The sequence below is a fragment of the Medicago truncatula genome, chromosome 5 (genome assembly GCF_003473485.1).
Source record: "Medicago truncatula cultivar Jemalong A17 chromosome 5, MtrunA17r5.0-ANR, whole genome shotgun sequence".
Lineage (NCBI taxonomy): Eukaryota > Viridiplantae > Streptophyta > Magnoliopsida > Fabales > Fabaceae > Medicago > Medicago truncatula.
The window spans coordinates 34,853,686-34,871,524 of record NC_053046.1 but is presented as its reverse complement, the minus strand read 5'-3'; the positions used below and the strand labels follow the sequence as shown (position 1 = coordinate 34,871,524).

The window sequence follows — 17,839 nt, the reverse complement described above, 5'->3', positions numbered from 1 at the left end:
TCAATTTAGGTTAATGTAAATTAAGTTTACGTGTATATATATATATATATATATATATATATATATAAGAGGGTTAGTGTAAATTTAGCTTACAAATGTACAATTAAAGAGGTTAATGTAAATTAAGTTTACGGATTAGCCAAGATAGTTGATTTCAGAGAGACTCTGTGCAAGCAATATGTGAAATTAGGTTAATGTAAATTAAGTTTACGGATTAGCCAATATGTGAATGAGGTTTGGAAGTTTAAAAAACACAGTGTGTGTGTGTGTGTTTGGAAGGAGGAATATGTGAATTAGGTTTACATTAAGTTTCAGTGATTAAGCGATGGATGAAAGGATTTTAGATTAATTTGAAATTTTTATTTTAGTTAAAGGGTATATTAGTCAGTTTGGGGTGTATCTTATGTTTTTTGGGGTGTGAGTAGCATCTGCCTTAATTATATGATTAATAAATTATGGATTGAGAATAATTAATTATCGTAAGCATTTTAAAAAAAATAATCAATTATTATAAATTATTGATAAAATTACACAAATTGGCATTTAATTTAATTTTAGCTACACTTTTGTCTTTTTTTAGTTCTGATTTAGTTCTTTATATTATAAAATGTCAACAAAATTATCATTTCTTATCAAAAAAATCCATATAAACAAACTCAAATATTCATCATACAAATCAAGAAACTCATTTCATTGAAAAAATCTCATTAAAAATGATAAGATATTGTCATTTTATAACATAAATGATTAAATCATGATAAAAAAAAAGAAGATAAAGTACGAAAGTGTTACCTGAAATTATTGAAGTTATAAGGAACGAATTGTGTAATTTTGCCTAAATTATTTTATTATGAATTACGATCTATTGTGTTAAGCAAAAGTTATTTGATGAATATGTTTGTGCTAGCCTCTCATTCTGAATAGACCGTGATGAATTGTTTCATTTTGTTAAATTCAATTAAAGGTCTCTGTTCTCAACCATTTGACTATATTTAAATGTCATTTCATCACATGGTTAACACCTTGAACATGTGATGTTATTAACCTAATATGCAAACCTAAGCGGCGATGAGAGTGATTTACCACTCATACCCTAATAATATTATCATCTATCGATTCTCATGGGACCAAAAGGTACGTCATTTTGGAATTATGTGTATTGTAATCCGAGTCCTCCAAGAATTGGGATTTGTATTTTGGGGGTAACGGTGGCCGTGGAGGGTGAAGAGGCGGAGATGGGGGTATTAGAGGCCATTTGGTTACGTGAAAATATGTTGTGTTGAAAATATGCTGTGCTGAAAACTCAACGTGCTTTAAAATTTGAGCCTTCCTATTTATTCTTATAGATTGATTGTAAAACTTGTAATTGCTCAAAAATTATTTTGGTTCAGTTTTTGCAACATGTAATAGACTCATTTATTTAATTCTATACATATTAAAGGAATATTGATGGGAACCTACATTGAAAACAACTAAGAAATATTGTTTCAGGAATATTGATGAGTTTTGATTGAGGAAATGAGTTTTGATTGAGGGGAAAAGATAGCAAGAAAATGAGAAAGAGAAATCCAGAAAAGTTGAAGGTAGGGTGAGTGGGTGTGATTTTGAAAAAGGTTAAAATTGATATTTTTAATGATTTGTAGGGGTAAAAGTATAGTTATTGGGGGTATAGGGTATAATTTTCTGAAACAAAAGGTTAAAAAATCTAATAACAAATAGAAAATGATGGTGCCAAAAAATGAATATTGAAGTTTACAATTGTTCCAAATGCTAAATGCGTTTGGTACTCTAGACAAAAAGAAATGTTTATAATTTAAAAAAAAATAATAAAAAAATTGAAACCATATAGAAGAAGAGATTTGCTGAATTTATTTCCTTTTAAAAAAAATATACTTGACTCATTCAACATATGTTTTGGTGAAGAAGAGAGTCATTTGCTTGCGCGCAAATGGCTAACAATTCATGGAATTCCCCGCACACGCATGCACGCGCTCGTGCGCATACAAACACGTGTGTGTGTATATATATATATAATTGAGCCAACTTTAATCAAGCCGAATTATATATGGTTCAAGTTTAGCTCGTTTAATCAACAAACTCAATCACTGATCACACATTGTACCAAAAGAAGAAAAACTTGCAATATGAAACTTGTATAATCTTACGATGAGGTGTGTTTAATTATTAAATAAGACTTAGATTTTGAGTAAACTCGCACTATATCGTATTGTACACATAGGTTGTTCTTCTCTTTTTGATACTTAAATGTGTGAAGGTGCTATCAATGTAGTTTTTGAATGTATCAAAATTACAAGTGTGTCTTTTGTTACTAATTTAATGGACCAAATTGGCTAACATAAGATACATTCAAGATAAACTAACAGAAGACACATTCAAGGGCCAAGTTGATTAAAAACACATTTGTGGGAGGCGTTGTATTTAAAATTACAAAAAGACAAATGATATTTGTACAACCACTTTGTGACAACTTTCTCTCTCATACTCACATTATTCTCTTATTCTCTCTCCATTGTTTTTGACCAATGAAAAGAGAGAAAAAAGAAATTGTCACAAAAGTTGTATCAAATGGTTGTTCATATATCACTACTCTTTAAATTTGTCTTTCGTTAATTTTTTTAGTGGTCAAATATGTTTTTTGTTAGTTAGTTTAGTCATGTTAAGGCACTCTGGTGCTTAAGTGCGACTGTTTCTCAACTGTTTGCAAGGAGAAGTGGAATATGATGCATGCCTTTGGTTAGTATTGTGATCGTCTTATATTGTTGAGATAACTATAGTTTGTGTCAAGATAACTATAGTTGGTAAAGCTAGTTAGAGTTAGTTAAATGTTAGTTAGAACTATAGTTAGTTACACATGTGGTTAAGTGTAATTTAGGTCTATAAAAGACCATCCATGTACTCATTACTCTTTAATCTTTTTCAATTCAATTCAATATGAATTCTAATGGTTTTCCCTATATTTCTTCTTATCAATCATACTTCTCCTATGAAGCTAATCTACATCTCTTTGATCCTTTTATTTCTGATATATATGGAGTTTGATTAGAGGGGATTATGTATAGTCAAGTTGAATTTTGTTGCTATAATACAGAAGCAAATGCAATTTTGTTTGTCCATTCAAAATACAAAAATAATTAGCAGGAGGAAGCTCAAATCATCCCAAAAACTTGTAAGAGAATTATGTAAAACTTCCAATGCAACACTATTGAAAGCAATATGAAACAAAACTTGGTGTTGGAGGTTAAGGAGTTGGATAAGCAAATAGCAGGTGGAAGCTTAAATCAGCCCAAAAACTTGTAACTGCAACAGAAATAGATTAAGATAAGTTAGAAATACATGGGGATACTGTTTTGTCCTGAGACCACAAATATTTCTATGTATTCATCAATTTTCAGCCAAAGTCCATGGATTCTGAGTCCAAAGGGCCTGCTGTTTTGATGCAATGTGTAACTTTGTTCCAGCCTAGGAGCTTTCTCCCCTGAGTTCTATTCTTTGTCTTTTAATTGAGCAGCGTTCTTCGTTGCATTCTAAGCAATCTTCTCCTTCATTGGATTCCATGCTGTCCTGGAGTTTAGGGTCTGAAATAATGATGTTCACAACATAAATTTGAGCGAATTTGGCCTGAATGCTAACCGAAACAGTCGGACAGAGCTGACCAAAGTGACTAAATTTTGCTGGGTTTATGAAGGAAAAAAAACCGACTTCGGATCTATCACTATTTGGTCTAACTGATTTGACCACAAGCAGCGAGCATCATCTTGACTAGAAGCGTTTACTTTAGAGGACTTCTACAGTTGTTCGCCGCATGTCCTACCAGTCCACATTTGAAACAAAACAGGGGCAGCCTTTCAAACATTTAGACCAGATTTGATGGGTTTGAGTGTATCAATTTACACTTTGAAATTGTTCACCAACATGATTGTATGAAGTCTCAAGTTGATGATCTATAGCTAGGTTTGGATTGCTTGTAATTAAGACTAGGCTGAATTAGTATCTAGCTCAGAGAAACTTATGCAACTGAAATAAGTAAGTGTCTAAGCAATGTAACTAGTTCATATAAGGTTGCAATTGTTCATGGAGGAGGCTTATAAAAGAGTTTAGGGTGCGGAATCTAACTTTCTGATTTACAATATGAGAGTATGAATCTTTGCTCACTTTGATCTAATATAAGACATTCTTGACTTGATGGAGCTACACATTACTATTATCTAAAGCTTCAAGTATCTAAGCTGAAGGGTAACATTGTTTTGCTAGTCTTTTGGTGAACAATTGTTCTTTTTCATTACATTATTCATCAAATATTTGTTATCATGTTTAAGCTTTCCAATGTTAAAGAACTTATGAAAATTAGCTGGAAAAAAAATGAAAATTGTCATAAATTATTTAATACTATTAATCATCATAATCTTACACGTAATTAGAATATTCAAATTTGCTGCAGTCAAGTCAATTGTATGTCTATGAAGCAATAATCCATAAAGTGTAAAAACTAACTCATAAAATAAACTACAACTAAAATTGCAATCTTACAATTCAGCCACATCTTGATACATCATCGCTTCAGTAACTGCATTCTTCCTTATTGCCTTCATCTTAATCTAAAAAACAAAAACAAAACAAAACAAAATCGATTACAATATAAACAAGACAACAGAGATCTTTATCTTAAGATATAAGGAAATGTTCTAAATATTAAGTACAGACAAAGCGTGCTTGTTTCCTATTTTGAAGTTCACAGTTATAGGTAGCTTTGGTGGTTCAAACTTCAAACTTATAGATCTCAAATAAATTTCATCTATGGAAAAATATTGATTAAATTAAAACTAGTTCATTGACAGATTATATGCAATAAACAAGATAATAAATAATGTACAATCATTTCAAACAGTCCAGAAAAATAAGTAATAAGTAATGTAAACCTACAAACAAAGTGAAATGAAAAGCACTGAAGTATCTGTATCCATGTAGATCTCAAAATATTGTATTAATAATTGACTAAATAAACAAAATCAACGTAGAGTAAACAAACTATATATACTTGAGGGATAATTCTATCATGTGCTAAAACAAGTATACACAAATAAACAAACTTAATGTTCATAAAACCATCACATTGTTGCAGTTAATTAAGACTAGACAGAAACAACAATTTGCAGACTATAGCATAACTCAACAGGACTATTTCAAAACCATCTTAAGCATACAAACATCAAGTTCCACCAAATGCACATGACCAATTATTATTCTAGCATACAAATTTGCACATGGAGAAATGAATCCATCCGTGGCCAACAATACTCGAGCAACACAGATGTATTATATATCAGACTCCGCTTTGACGACATGTTTAGCTTTTATCATTTTCATCATGTGCAGCCATTGCAACTCAGATCCAATGAACAACCACCAAAATCAAACAAAGGTTCTTTCTGAACAATCTAAATTTAATGCATTGCCTTTCATATGAAAATACAAGGATAGAAAAAACCATGCCCAAGTATAGATAGAATAGAAAACAAAGAAAATAAAAATAGCTCCTAATTGATCAAATTGATCAACAATACACAGTTACACACCTAAACATAAGGTTTTCTAATTCAGTTCATCACAACAACAAGAACAACAAATAGGCACCTGTTCAAACTACATTTCAACATAATAACAAAATTACGCCTCTAAAATTAAATAAATAAAAAACACCAGAAAGAAAGCTAAGAAATAAAGGTAACCCTGTTAACTATATCATGAGTTTTCATTCTTTCCATTTACACCTTTTACACATAGTAAGAGAGAGAGTCACTTGAACTTACACTACCCCAACAATAGTAGTGTGTAAGTTAGCACGTTTCGATTACCCCATTTCTTTACATTAGGTTGTTCCACTCCAAAAACTAATTGCCTTTATGTGATTTTAGCACAAGAATGCGATGGTCAATCTCCTTATGAAGCAGATCCGCAGATTCTAGTCTGTTCTCTGAAATGCATTGTAAAACAGTCCCGAGACTAGCAATTTCTTGATCTCTGGCCTTATCCTGAATTCAAGTACACAGTAACAGTTATTTATAACTATCATGCAAGGGTATGTGTGGAAATGGAATGGAATGGAATGTTTGTTAAAATAGAATTTCAATAAGAAAAACGGAAGAACCTTGATTTCAATGGAGTTGGTTTTCTTGCAAAAGCTCTCACAAATCAGTTTGGCATTCTGGACGTGCTCTCGCAACATATCAACTAACTGATCCTCATCATCCAAGTCATACGCACAACTGAATCTAACAGCTGCAACAATTTGCTTCCTGTTGATAAGATGCTTAACAAAATCTGCAAGATGCAAGAAATTTCACTTCATCAAAACATACTAGAGCAGACATCAATATTAAAAAAAAAAAAAAAAAAACTGAGCAGATTGAACTGACCATTTCACAATTTGTCAAACCATTTAGAAAATAGAAGAGATACATAAAATGAGAGATAAATTTCAAGTCTATTTCATTTTCAAAGCATTAAGTTTAAAATCAAGATGTCAATTTTCTCTTAACAAATGTGAGATCTGTTGGTGAAACAAAATGAAGCCAATTACATATCAGTTCAATTTCATATCGTTTACCAATTTCTTAAAAGGATTTATTTCACCTATTGCCTTTAAACTATTCCATTTTTGCTCCTCCAATTAATAAATGGAGGCATTCTGGCAACAAAACAAAAAAAAAGCTTTGAAATGCCAACTGCCTTTCTCTAAATTGTTAGTCTTTATTACTGACATGTCAAGAAAGATATATAGGTGATTTGGTTTCTACTAATTATTTTGATATGTATAAATGTGGTGAACTGTGATCCATAAAACTGTAGGACAAAAACAAGGTAAAAAATAGATTTTACACTTCATGAATCTTAATATTTACTTTTTCTATGTCATTTTCAATATAATTTGAATTTAAAACATAAATTTCTCCAAACTACATCCACCAGAAATGATAAACTGGGTAAAACTAGTCCCTATTTAGAATTCTGCACTATCTAAAAAACTAGAAACTTAAGGTTTTTCATCATGAATAGGTATAACCACCTCATGACCGCAGATAGGAATGGTAGGGAAATTAACAACAGACACAAACTCATTTGATAATCATGATAAAATATCTAAAGCTTATCTAAATTAACATACCAGAAACTCTGTTTGCAAAACCCAGGCTTTCAAACAGCTCCACGGCAATTTTGTGCAGAGCAACAAATGCAAAAAGCTCCAAAACTTCATCTTCATCAAAAGAATCAAGCAATTTATAAATTGACAAAAGCATCAGAAAACCAAGAACCGCCAAAAAAAATTCAGTATTTTCTTTCATGTTAGCTTTCAAATCAAATGCTAGCTTCAATGCTTCTTTTCTCACACAAGGTTCAATATCTGGTGAGATTCTCATCAGTTGTTCCAGAAGATAGATTTGGTAATCAACAATAATGACAACATTGTCTCCCTTTTGACACAGTGGAAAGATGGGGTTCAGTATCATTTCCAAAACAAGTTTTGATGGATCTGATGATTCTTGCAGATTAGCTAAAATACCATTGTAAAGTGACTCAACTCCATCAGTTTTCTCACTTGTGTCCAACTGCAAACTTGTACTACCAAAGGCACGACTTGATTGACCATCCATGTAAGATGCAACTGCATATTTAGATAGTAGATATTTAAGCTCTTCATATTTATAGAAACATCAGTAAATGATAGTGACAGTAAGAATTAAGAAAATAAAAAAATATAGTATGCAAGAATGACATTGATGAGTTAAGGCTGCATTAATACTAAATATTGGAATGAACTAGATCTTGGCGAGTAAAGATGTTGGATGCTGGTGTTGAGTTTTACAGATAATCTAGGGAAAGTCATGGAACAAGCTCTAATGCTGGATGCTGGTCGTTGCTAAACAAGCTCTTCATGGGACAATTTTATATGACCAATCTGCCATGTTATACAAAACTAGATAGCATTTTCTCTAAAATCCTTTTTCACTGCAATCTAGGCTTTATATCTTCCACTTGTAAAACAATGGCGAATTTTACACACCCTTTTATGTTTTCACTGCAATCTAGGCTTTATATCTTCCACTTGTAAAACAATGGCGAATTTTACACACCCTTTTATGTTTTTGTGCAATCTAGGCTTTATATCTTCCACTTGTTAAACAATGGCAAATTTTACACACCCTTCTATGTTTTTGTTGTGCAATATAAGTACTGCTTATATTGCTTGTTACTTGAGACTTAGAGTCTAGACATAAACAGAAGTCATAAAATTTATAATAAAACCTTAGCCATGGATAAAAACACGAGATTTTTCACTTAAGAGATACATAAAATGTTCAAGGGTGAAAATATAATCCAGATTAGTCTGAAAGTCTGTGGGTGTGATATGAAATCAGTAAAAGCTTTTCAAATTGACCAAGACATACAAACATTAACATGATTAAAAATGTGTTTAAAGGATTAAGTAGATCAGGATATAACAAAAAATCATCATCATCACTGAGAGGAACACTTATAATAAAATTCTTTCAATAAACTAGATGAAGAAGAACATTTACCGGATTCTTTTTCCTTATCAATGCATTTTTTCCTGAACTCTGGCTCCTTTAGTTGTCCATCAAATTTACTCCGTTTTGACATAGGATCCTTGCCTTGTCCTTCACACTGCTTTACTTTTAAGCTGAGCTCCTTCACCTTTTCATCGAACTTGTACTCTTTCGACTCCAGTTCATTCCATCGTACCTGAAATTGGTTCTGTTTTGATTTGAAGTCCTCAACTTGTCTTGCAAAATGCTTCTCTTTTGATTCGAGTTCTTCCTCCTTTAATTTAATGTCCTTCACTTGTTCTTCGAATTCCTCCTCTTTTGATTGAAACTCCTTCACTTGTCCTTTGAATTTCTCCTCTTTTGACTCGAGCTCCTTCATTTGGTTTTCGACATGCTTCTGTTTTGATAGCAAGTCCATCATTTGGCATTCAAACTCCTTCTCTTTTGATTCAAACATCTTTACTTTGCCTACAAGTTCGTTATCTTTTGATTCCAACTCCTTCAGTTGGCCTTCAAATTCCTTCTTTTTTAATTTAAACTCCTTCAGTTGGCCTACAAGTTGACTCTCTTTTGACTCAAACTCCTTAACTTGTCTTTCAAAGTGGTTCTTTTTAGATTCCAGCTCCTTCACCTGACCATCAAGTTGCTTCTCTTTAGAATCAAGTTCTTGAAGTTGTTCTTTCAACGACCTCAATTTTGATTTGAGCTCCTCCACCATGCTTTCGAAATGCTTCGCTTTATATTCCATCTCCTTCACACAGCCTTCAAATTCCTTCTCCTTTGACTCATGCTCATTCAATCGGCCTTCAAGTTGCTTCTCTTTTGACTGAAGCTCCTTCATTTGGCTTTCTCAATGCTCCTGTTTCAATACATGCTCCTTCATTTGGTTTTCAAAATCCTTCTCTTTTGATTCAAACTCCTTCACCCGGCCTTCATGTTGCATCTCTTTTGACTCTAGCTCCATTGCTCATCCTTCAAGTTGAATCTCTTTTGTGTCAAGCTCATTCATACGACCTTCAAGTTCCTTCTCCTTTGACTCAAATTCCTTCATACAGTCTTCAAGCTGCTTCTCTCTCGAATCCAGCTTCTTTACCCATTCTTCATAGTGTTTCTCCTTTGACTCAAGCTCCTCCACGCGTTCTTGACACAGCTTCTCTTTTGACTCAAGTTCCTTAACCCAACCTTTAAATTGCTTCTGCTTTGACTCAAATTCCTTCATTAGAGCACAGCTATTCTTCATTTCTGATATTATATGCATCGATTTCTTCTTTGCAGACTCTAATTTCTCCGCTTCTTCACCAACTAATTTGTTCATCGCATCAAGATCTTTCTCTTTGACCTGAAGTTCCACAGTACATTCAGCAACCTTTTGGGAAAGAGCCCTGAGTTCCTCTTCCGTCATTTCAACTTTTCCCTTCATTACATCATGAATTTCATTAAAACGACTTACTTGATTGTTCTTATCTTCAAGCTCTTTGCAGCACTCTTCAATATCTTTCTTTACAGACTGCAATCTCTCTTTTTCTACTCGCCTCTTCCTTTTGCATTTCTTAAACGAGTTTTGTACCAATCGAAGTTCTTTCATCAGCGAGGAAAATGATTCATCAGCTGATTTTCTCGGCTTTTTAGCTGTACTCGACGACAAAATACCATCTCCATGTTTACTGTGATCATCATATGGTGATGCCTTTGATTTTTTAACAGTATGCAAGGAGTTGCTGTTATCAAACAGCCTCTTAACTGGCAGCGTAGCCGTATCATGTTTACTGCAACATGTTCTGAAACTTGATTCAAAGTCTTGACAAGAAACAGGTTCCTTCTTCACGTTGTCATCATCACCACCACCACAAATTTTTGGCGTATCAGAAGCCTCAACATCCATTATTCAACTGTGGAAACTGGAAAGCCTCTAAAATCACAGACACAATATAAAAACCTGGGAAGAAAGGAAAAAAAAAAACAAAAAATCAATAAATGACCAACAAGTTTCTTCAATTGAAATATTTATAGGTTAAACTGAATCATCAAATATACATTACATTTCCATAAGTAAAATCTCAATCAATCGAAAAACGCCTAGAAAATAGTCATTTCAACTATTAATCACAAAACAATGGCCATGTGAAAAAATGCAAACTTACTAAGTTTAAACATATAAAAACACATTTAGTAGCTCTAACATTCATTGAATGATATTGATCTTGTTGAGAAATAGCATGAAATTGTAGAAACCTAGAAAATAGACAGGCATATGAAGTTTTAATCAGAAAACAATACCCATGTAAAAAAACGTAAACTTTGAACAAACAAAAACACATAACAGTTGGAGAATGAAAATGAAGCAATAAAGAACAGAAGAATGGAAATAGAAACATGGATTAACATTTCAACATATACAAATAAATATAAATAAAGATTTGAAGTTTGAAGAGAATAAAGAAAGTTGAGATTCTTACAATAAAATGGTTGATGTTATTGTTACACAAGTATAGCGAGCAAGTGAAGAAGAAGTTTCTATAATTTGATTTGCATTCTGGAGAGTGAAATGAGAAAATAAAATGGAAAAATGAAAGTGAAATGGGAAAAACTAAAGTTGAGAGTGTGAGAGCTTTGTTTTGTTTGTTTTCTGGGTTTAGTTAGAGTCTGGTATGATCTTGTGTTGGGTCCACAGAATACACTTCAGCAAGGACCGTTTATGATAAGGACAAAAACTATATGCAAGGATTAAAATTAAAATTAAAATTAAAATACATGTCTTAAAAATGTAGCTCAGTTCTAAAAAGAAGAATTGTATAGAACAACTTATGTTTAATTGATGGATGAAATAATTCTTGACTATAATTTGTTTATCTTTCATCAAACTCTAAATTATTATAATATTTTTTTTTAGGAGGGTATAGTATTCTTTTTAGAATCAAAGATTAAAAAAAAATGGTTGTGAGAATATTAAAAAGAAAAAGATTACAAGTATGTTTTTTTTCCGGAGGAAATCACAAGAATCTTATAAATTAGAAAGATGGAAGTTCCTTTTTGTCAAAAATAAATAATAATAAGATGGAAGTTCCTTAAATATAAAGGTGTGGTCGGATGGTACATATATAAAAATGGGTCATTGTTAATTTAAAAGATTGAAAAATGAAAAAAAAATAAAAATTACTAGTATGTTAGATCGGAAATTGAATTTGTGAGTCGATTATGAATAGAGAGAGTAATACTAACACCTCGCACGGTTAAATATTGGTCTTACCAAATATGTATGTTGATGGATGTATTACTATACTTCTTATTAAGTATTGCTAAAGATGCATGAGATTTGTGGAAAGATTCTGTTCTTATGCACATAGGAGAGGAAGGGGGGAGAAGGTGGTTTCCATTGAAGGAGTGTAGGAGGTAGGTGTTAGGTGAAAAATCAAAATCATCATGAAGATAATTAGCTATAATATCACAGGCACGGGGTCCTGTTGAATATTGCTCAATTTAACATAGAAAGTTCTATCTTATCAAGGAAAAGGAGAGTTTGTGATAAGGACAAAAAAATTACTATGTACCGGCAAGAATTAAATTATACTAAGTCTAGCTAAGAGGTAGATAAAATATGATAGAGAAAGTAGAGAGGTTTTGTACGAGGTTGTAGAATTAAAGTCCTGGTCTATTTGTATATTTTCTTTTCTTTATTTTTTGTAGAGGTTTTGCACTGTATTTTCTGCATGTCATTGATAATTATTGCTCCTACTGTAATCAAACAATTTGGTTCTTATCATCATTCCTTTGTGTTAACCTTTTTGAAGTGTTTGGCATGGTTGGAAAATCATATTTATGAGAAAAGTTACCTATTAACTAAACTTTGTTCTCCATTGCCCTCTTAACTAAGCAACAAAACCCCTAGGACAATGGCGGTTTGATTTCTATAAGCAGCCCTTAAAATAAATCCATTATAGATCACATTTCTTAAAGGAGGATCAAGCTAGAAACCTAATCAGTAATTTTTTTTATTTTTTCCTTACAGATCCTGTAATACTCCGTAAAACTACTTAAAAGTTAAGGGCTGTCACACAACACAAGAATGTTATCGAAGCTAGGGGCATAGGAGGGCTGCAACCTATTTTAGTTAAACGGTCTAAGCTTGTATGAATATCAGCTTCAATATATCCATATATTAGCCTTCTATTCCAAACTACAAATGACAAAAATAAAATCTAAAGTGAAATTTTCCTTCAATTTATGTGAAGCAAAAAAATGTAGTACTCATTTGTTTATGTGGTCTATCGTTCGACTTTTTTTAATTAAATAGGTTTCTAAAACAAATTAGTATTGCAATATGTGATTTATCATCGTATTGCAAAGTGTCCATTTTTATAATATAAATTTGATATATTCTCCGATACTTCACAAGGAATTAACTAATTCAGGGCACTATTTGTTTTTTTATATTTTATATTATTATTATGCATGAAATTTATTTTTAGTGCAAGTAGTGCTCAATGTTAATTATTATATTGTTTTTTTTTTTTTTACAAGAATTATACTTTTTTAAGGAAAGTATTATACTTAAACATAACTAAAACGTTAAAAGTTCTTATTATTTTTCCAGTTGCATGCATTCAAATATATAATTATAACTTCTAAATATAAAAATATGACACTCCATCCGATCATGTTATCAATGAAGTTTTTTACATTTAACAAAAATTTGTAGTGTTATAATATTTATTCAATTGTAGTGTTATGATATTTGGTCTAAGAAAAGTCCATTAAATTCAAAAGAAAAATCAAAGTTTAATCGGTGCGAATGCGGGGATCCAAACAGTAAGGTATACTCACAATTTAGGGTTGGTTTTTTTTTTTTTTTTTTTGACAAAATTTAGGATTGGTTGTTTTGAGGTGTGTGAATCAAATTTAGTTTTATGGTCGAAATTGACTAAAAGAAGGTTTAAAGTTGTTTTTTTTTCTAGAATTAAACTAGTTACAAACCCGTTCGCACGGGTCGAATTACCTTTTTTCGAAAATTATTAGCTAAGCATATTCTACAAAAATATGTAGTATTCTATTTGAAACTAATGTAAATATAATCTCTTACCATAAATTATGAGTTGAAGTATATAACTTGATGTCAATTACAAGCTATATTATTATGTTTATACACATCAACTTAGTTGTAAATAGAATACTACTAATATAATAGTAACATTATAATAACATATCAAATTTAAGATGTGTCCACCATGATGGTTAATTTAGAGTACAAAATATGGTTGGAAACTAAACCAAAATATTCAGATTTTGTGATCAAAACACAAGCTCTACAACACAGATTTTAAAGTACTCATGCACTACGGATTACAAAATTACATTTCCAAAACTACGTGATCATCTTCAATTCCAAAACTAACCACTCCCTCCTGTTGCTTACTGGATGCGGACATGCTTGACATACATTTTGGTCGGTGGATCTTCCAAATCAAATATCAATAAGTCATTCTCCTGTAAGCCGCGGTCTATGACGAAATCAAACCATTCACCACCCAAATTTTTCTCAGCATTCCTCTTGTCAATCTGGTCCGGATTACGTATATTTATGAAATTTTTGCAGGGCACGCGAGAACAAACTCTCTATCTAAACTCCTAGAGAATATAAAGTTATTGTCTTTTGTGTGGCTAAAGACAAAATTTTGCAAGCATTGCTTTTGAGTTTTGATTATCACAAGTGACACATGAATCCTCTTATGTGCTTGGATATTTGATAAATTTTTTATTCCTTTTGTTTTCGGTTCCCTGTTCGAACTCTGTTGCTGACGTAACTCTTCCTCTGTGGTATACCTTGTGCTAAGGCGTTTGGTTTTATTATTAATATAGTCCATGTTGGTTTCTTCAGCAAAAAAAAAAAAAAAAACCATTGAGTTACACCTTATGAATAAATAAAATCATAAATGATTATTTGTAGTAAAATTATAAAATATATCACACTATACATAATAAATCAGATAATCTGAAAGGAAAGTGACAAATGTACCTTCAGATAGCATGAATACAGGCCCAACAGAAAATTGATAAAAGTAATTATATATACCTCCAAGTAGTGATTATACCCATTGAAAGTAACTAATATATATATTAGTGTATACATTTATGAATAAAAAATTGATTTTTATTGGTTCGTCCATTAGAGAAATATATTTGTCCATAACAAAAATGTATATTAATGAATTATTTTGCATGTTTTCAAATTAACTTCAGTCCCTTTCAAAGGAAAATAACAGATCAAATATGGTCAAAGAGAGAGAAATATAGTGACACCCAGCTAGAATTGTGTTTGACTTTTATTATCAGCGAGAAAACTCTAAAAATATCGCAATTAAGCTAAGAGATCAAATTGTTAAGGACTCAACAATTTACAATATCTACATTTTATGCAAAATGTATAGGAGGGACCAGGGTTATAGATTTTACTATATATGCATACATATGTTGAACAAAACTAAATTCTCCCAACCATAGGGTAAGTTGTTGTATTCGGAAAGAAGTAGGTCGTTAACGTCCTTATTAGGTGATCCCCAAGATTTGTAACATGTCTCACAATGTAAATGCAAGCATTTCAATTATAATTAATGAAAGGCCTTGTTCCCTTTTACTCACACAAAAGTAAAATTTATTGTTTCAAATTTGAAGTCATATGTGAAGTTTTGTCGAGTTTAACTAGATGATCGACAAAAGCACATTTTTTAAAAAGAAGAAAAGTCTTTTTTTAAACATAATAATCACTTTTTATAACTGATTTTTTTTTTAAAGTTATTTCCATTATATATGGTAAATAAACACAAAATAACTTAAGCTTATTTTTTCTTCAAAAAAAAAAAAAAAAACTTAAGCTTATTTTAAAATCTCTAAAGAAGAAGTTATAAATTATCGAATATCTTTTTTTTTTTTAAAAGATAATAAACTATTGAATATCAAAATCACTTTTTTTTTTTAAGAAAAAGTTACTATTTTTATAATATATAACAAACAAACCCTAAATTATACACAAATCGCTATTTTGAACAAATGGAGCATATATGAACATGTCCTTGGTGAAGAGAAATATACATTTCCTATCACGTAGTGAATATGTCAAGCATATCATTTTGATTTTTTTGTCTTTATATCAACCTCTGTTTCATTATTAATTTTTGGGTCTCATTGTAGTGCAATGTTTTATATTACTATTTCTCCTGATTTAAAAGTTAAAATGACGTGTTTTTTTACAGCAAAATGTGGTCATATTTGTGCTAAGTTATACATATGTTTGAGTTATGTCATAACATGGCTCAGGAACATTGATCCCACATTTTTTACGTCTATGCAGGAATCTAATTGGGAGAAATAAAATGTGCTTAACATATGTTTACGTGAAAAGAACACTGAATCCACTTGTTTCAAGTTCTAAATAGTGGGAAGAGAACAACAAAACTACGAGGACAATGGATACAATTACAAGCAATTATCCTACAATGGATACTTTACTTTAGGATTTGGCAATTAGGATAAGCATATTTGCTAGGATTAGATATAAAAGATTTTTCTATCATATATCCTTCTTCCCACCCAAAGTATTACAATTTCAATAGAACATTATTTTTTTTTTTTCACAAAATTTCAATAGAACATTATTGTTCTCTTTCTATTGTGTCATAACTATTCATTACTCTCTTTCTTATTTTTTTTCTTTACTGATATCTCTTTAGTCTTTCCCATGTCATTAGTTAGGGATAAATTTGTAAAACAACGTAATTTCTTTTTACAAATTACAATACAAAGTTAACTATATTGCTTAATAAGTGTGAAAATGACAAAATTGACTTACAATAAAATTTCGAGAAAGTGTCATGTAAATGTAGCTAAGATGGTAGCTCTATGGATATTGAAATGTATGGGTAGAGGTTCGAATTTCATATTTTCCACTTCTCCATACTTATAGTGTGCGATTCTAGACACCAGCTATTATAACTCAATTAAAAGATAATTCACTCTCACTACATGAACTCAGGAGGAATAGTGATCTTACAATTCTACTAGTAACAGAAAAGAAAGTTCTCAGAGGGAGAGGGAGAGGAAGAGGGAGAGGGAGAGTCTAAAGAGGGGAATAAATCATATCATTCATACACCCTATAAGTTGCCTTCTCACTTAGTCCTTCATTCTGATATTGCCACTCTTCCTTCACCAATATCCTGAATTGCTCTAACTGAATTGATTTTCTCCTTTGCCTTGGTGTGTGGAACCCTTACACCAGACTACTTGATAAAAAAGATTTTATGAAACTTATAAATATTTTATATGTTTAAAACAAGTAAACTCATTAAAAATAAAAATAAAGAACAAATGCATAAGTTTCAACAAGTGAATGAATAAGTAGTTGAATGATTGAATGAATGATGAATGAATGAATGAATGAGTGAGTGAGTGAATGATGAAAGAATGAATGAACGAGTGAATGAATAAGTGGCTGAATGATTGGATGAATGTATGAGTGAATGAATGAATGAATGAATGAATGAGTGAGTGAATGATGAATGAGTGAATGAATAAGTAGTTGAATGATTGAAAGAATGATGAATGAATGAGTGCATGATGAAAGAATGAACGAATGTATGAATGAGTGGGTGAATGAACGAACGAATGAATGAGTCGTGATAGACTTTTAACATGTGTACTAAAAATGTATCGAAGTAATAAAATAAGTTCGTATCCACGAGGACTGTGTTAATCTCAATTTAACAATAGAGTAAATATTTAGGATGTATAAATTATTTTGTTTAGATTTGATTTGATTGCATAAAATTAAATAACATAAAATAAAGATTCGGTTTGAAAATATAGATTTGGTTAGAATATATGAAGAGTGATGAGATCAGGTCTTTCGAATCATCTATGTTCCCCTAATTGGTATACTGCACCTATTCTTATGAATGATTTTCTAATTCCACGATAGTTAACAAAATAGTCATAATCAATCCCTTGAGTTAGGACCCTCTTCTCAAACTACAACCCCTAATTCCTTAAGTGGTCTATAATCTTTGAAGGTTTAAGCACATTAACCTAATATCACTAACAAACGATTATCCATTCCTAGACTGACCATATTTGTTAGAACAATTCAATTAGGTCTAAGTAGAAAGCTATGGTCAGTAGTCATTCATTATCACTAAATCATGTTTATATTTTGATCAGGATATAAAAAGCATTAAGAACAATTGAATTGAATAAAAACTATATTGTC

General features: G+C 31.2%; 1 protein-coding gene across 6 annotated transcripts; it reads right to left on the bottom strand.

Moving 5' to 3' along the window:
• Window positions 1-3,287: 3,287 nt before the first annotated feature.
• LOC11430103 (COP1-interactive protein 1) lies at window positions 3,288-11,247 on the bottom strand. Of its 6 annotated transcripts, none has more exons than XR_005646430.1 (7): window positions 11,042-11,244; window positions 8,598-10,521; window positions 7,184-7,681; window positions 6,167-6,339; window positions 5,829-6,050; window positions 4,549-4,616; window positions 3,288-3,596 (listed from the first exon to the last, which is right to left on the bottom strand). XR_005646430.1 is itself a non-coding variant. In XM_039834798.1 (6 exons), the coding sequence occupies exons 2-5, from the start codon at window positions 9,424-9,426 to the stop codon at window positions 5,910-5,912; spliced, it is 1,641 nt and encodes a 546-aa protein (XP_039690732.1). In that variant the 5' UTR covers window positions 9,427-10,521; window positions 11,042-11,244; the 3' UTR covers window positions 4,371-4,616; window positions 5,874-5,909. The 6 variants fall into 6 exon arrangements, 3 of the variants coding, with proteins under 3 accessions (XP_039690732.1, XP_003616308.1, XP_039690733.1); XR_005646432.1 differs by having other exon boundaries at window positions 5,874-6,050; XR_005646431.1 differs by lacking the exon at window positions 3,288-3,596 and having other exon boundaries at window positions 4,371-4,616.
• Window positions 11,248-17,839: the final 6,592 nt, after the last annotated feature.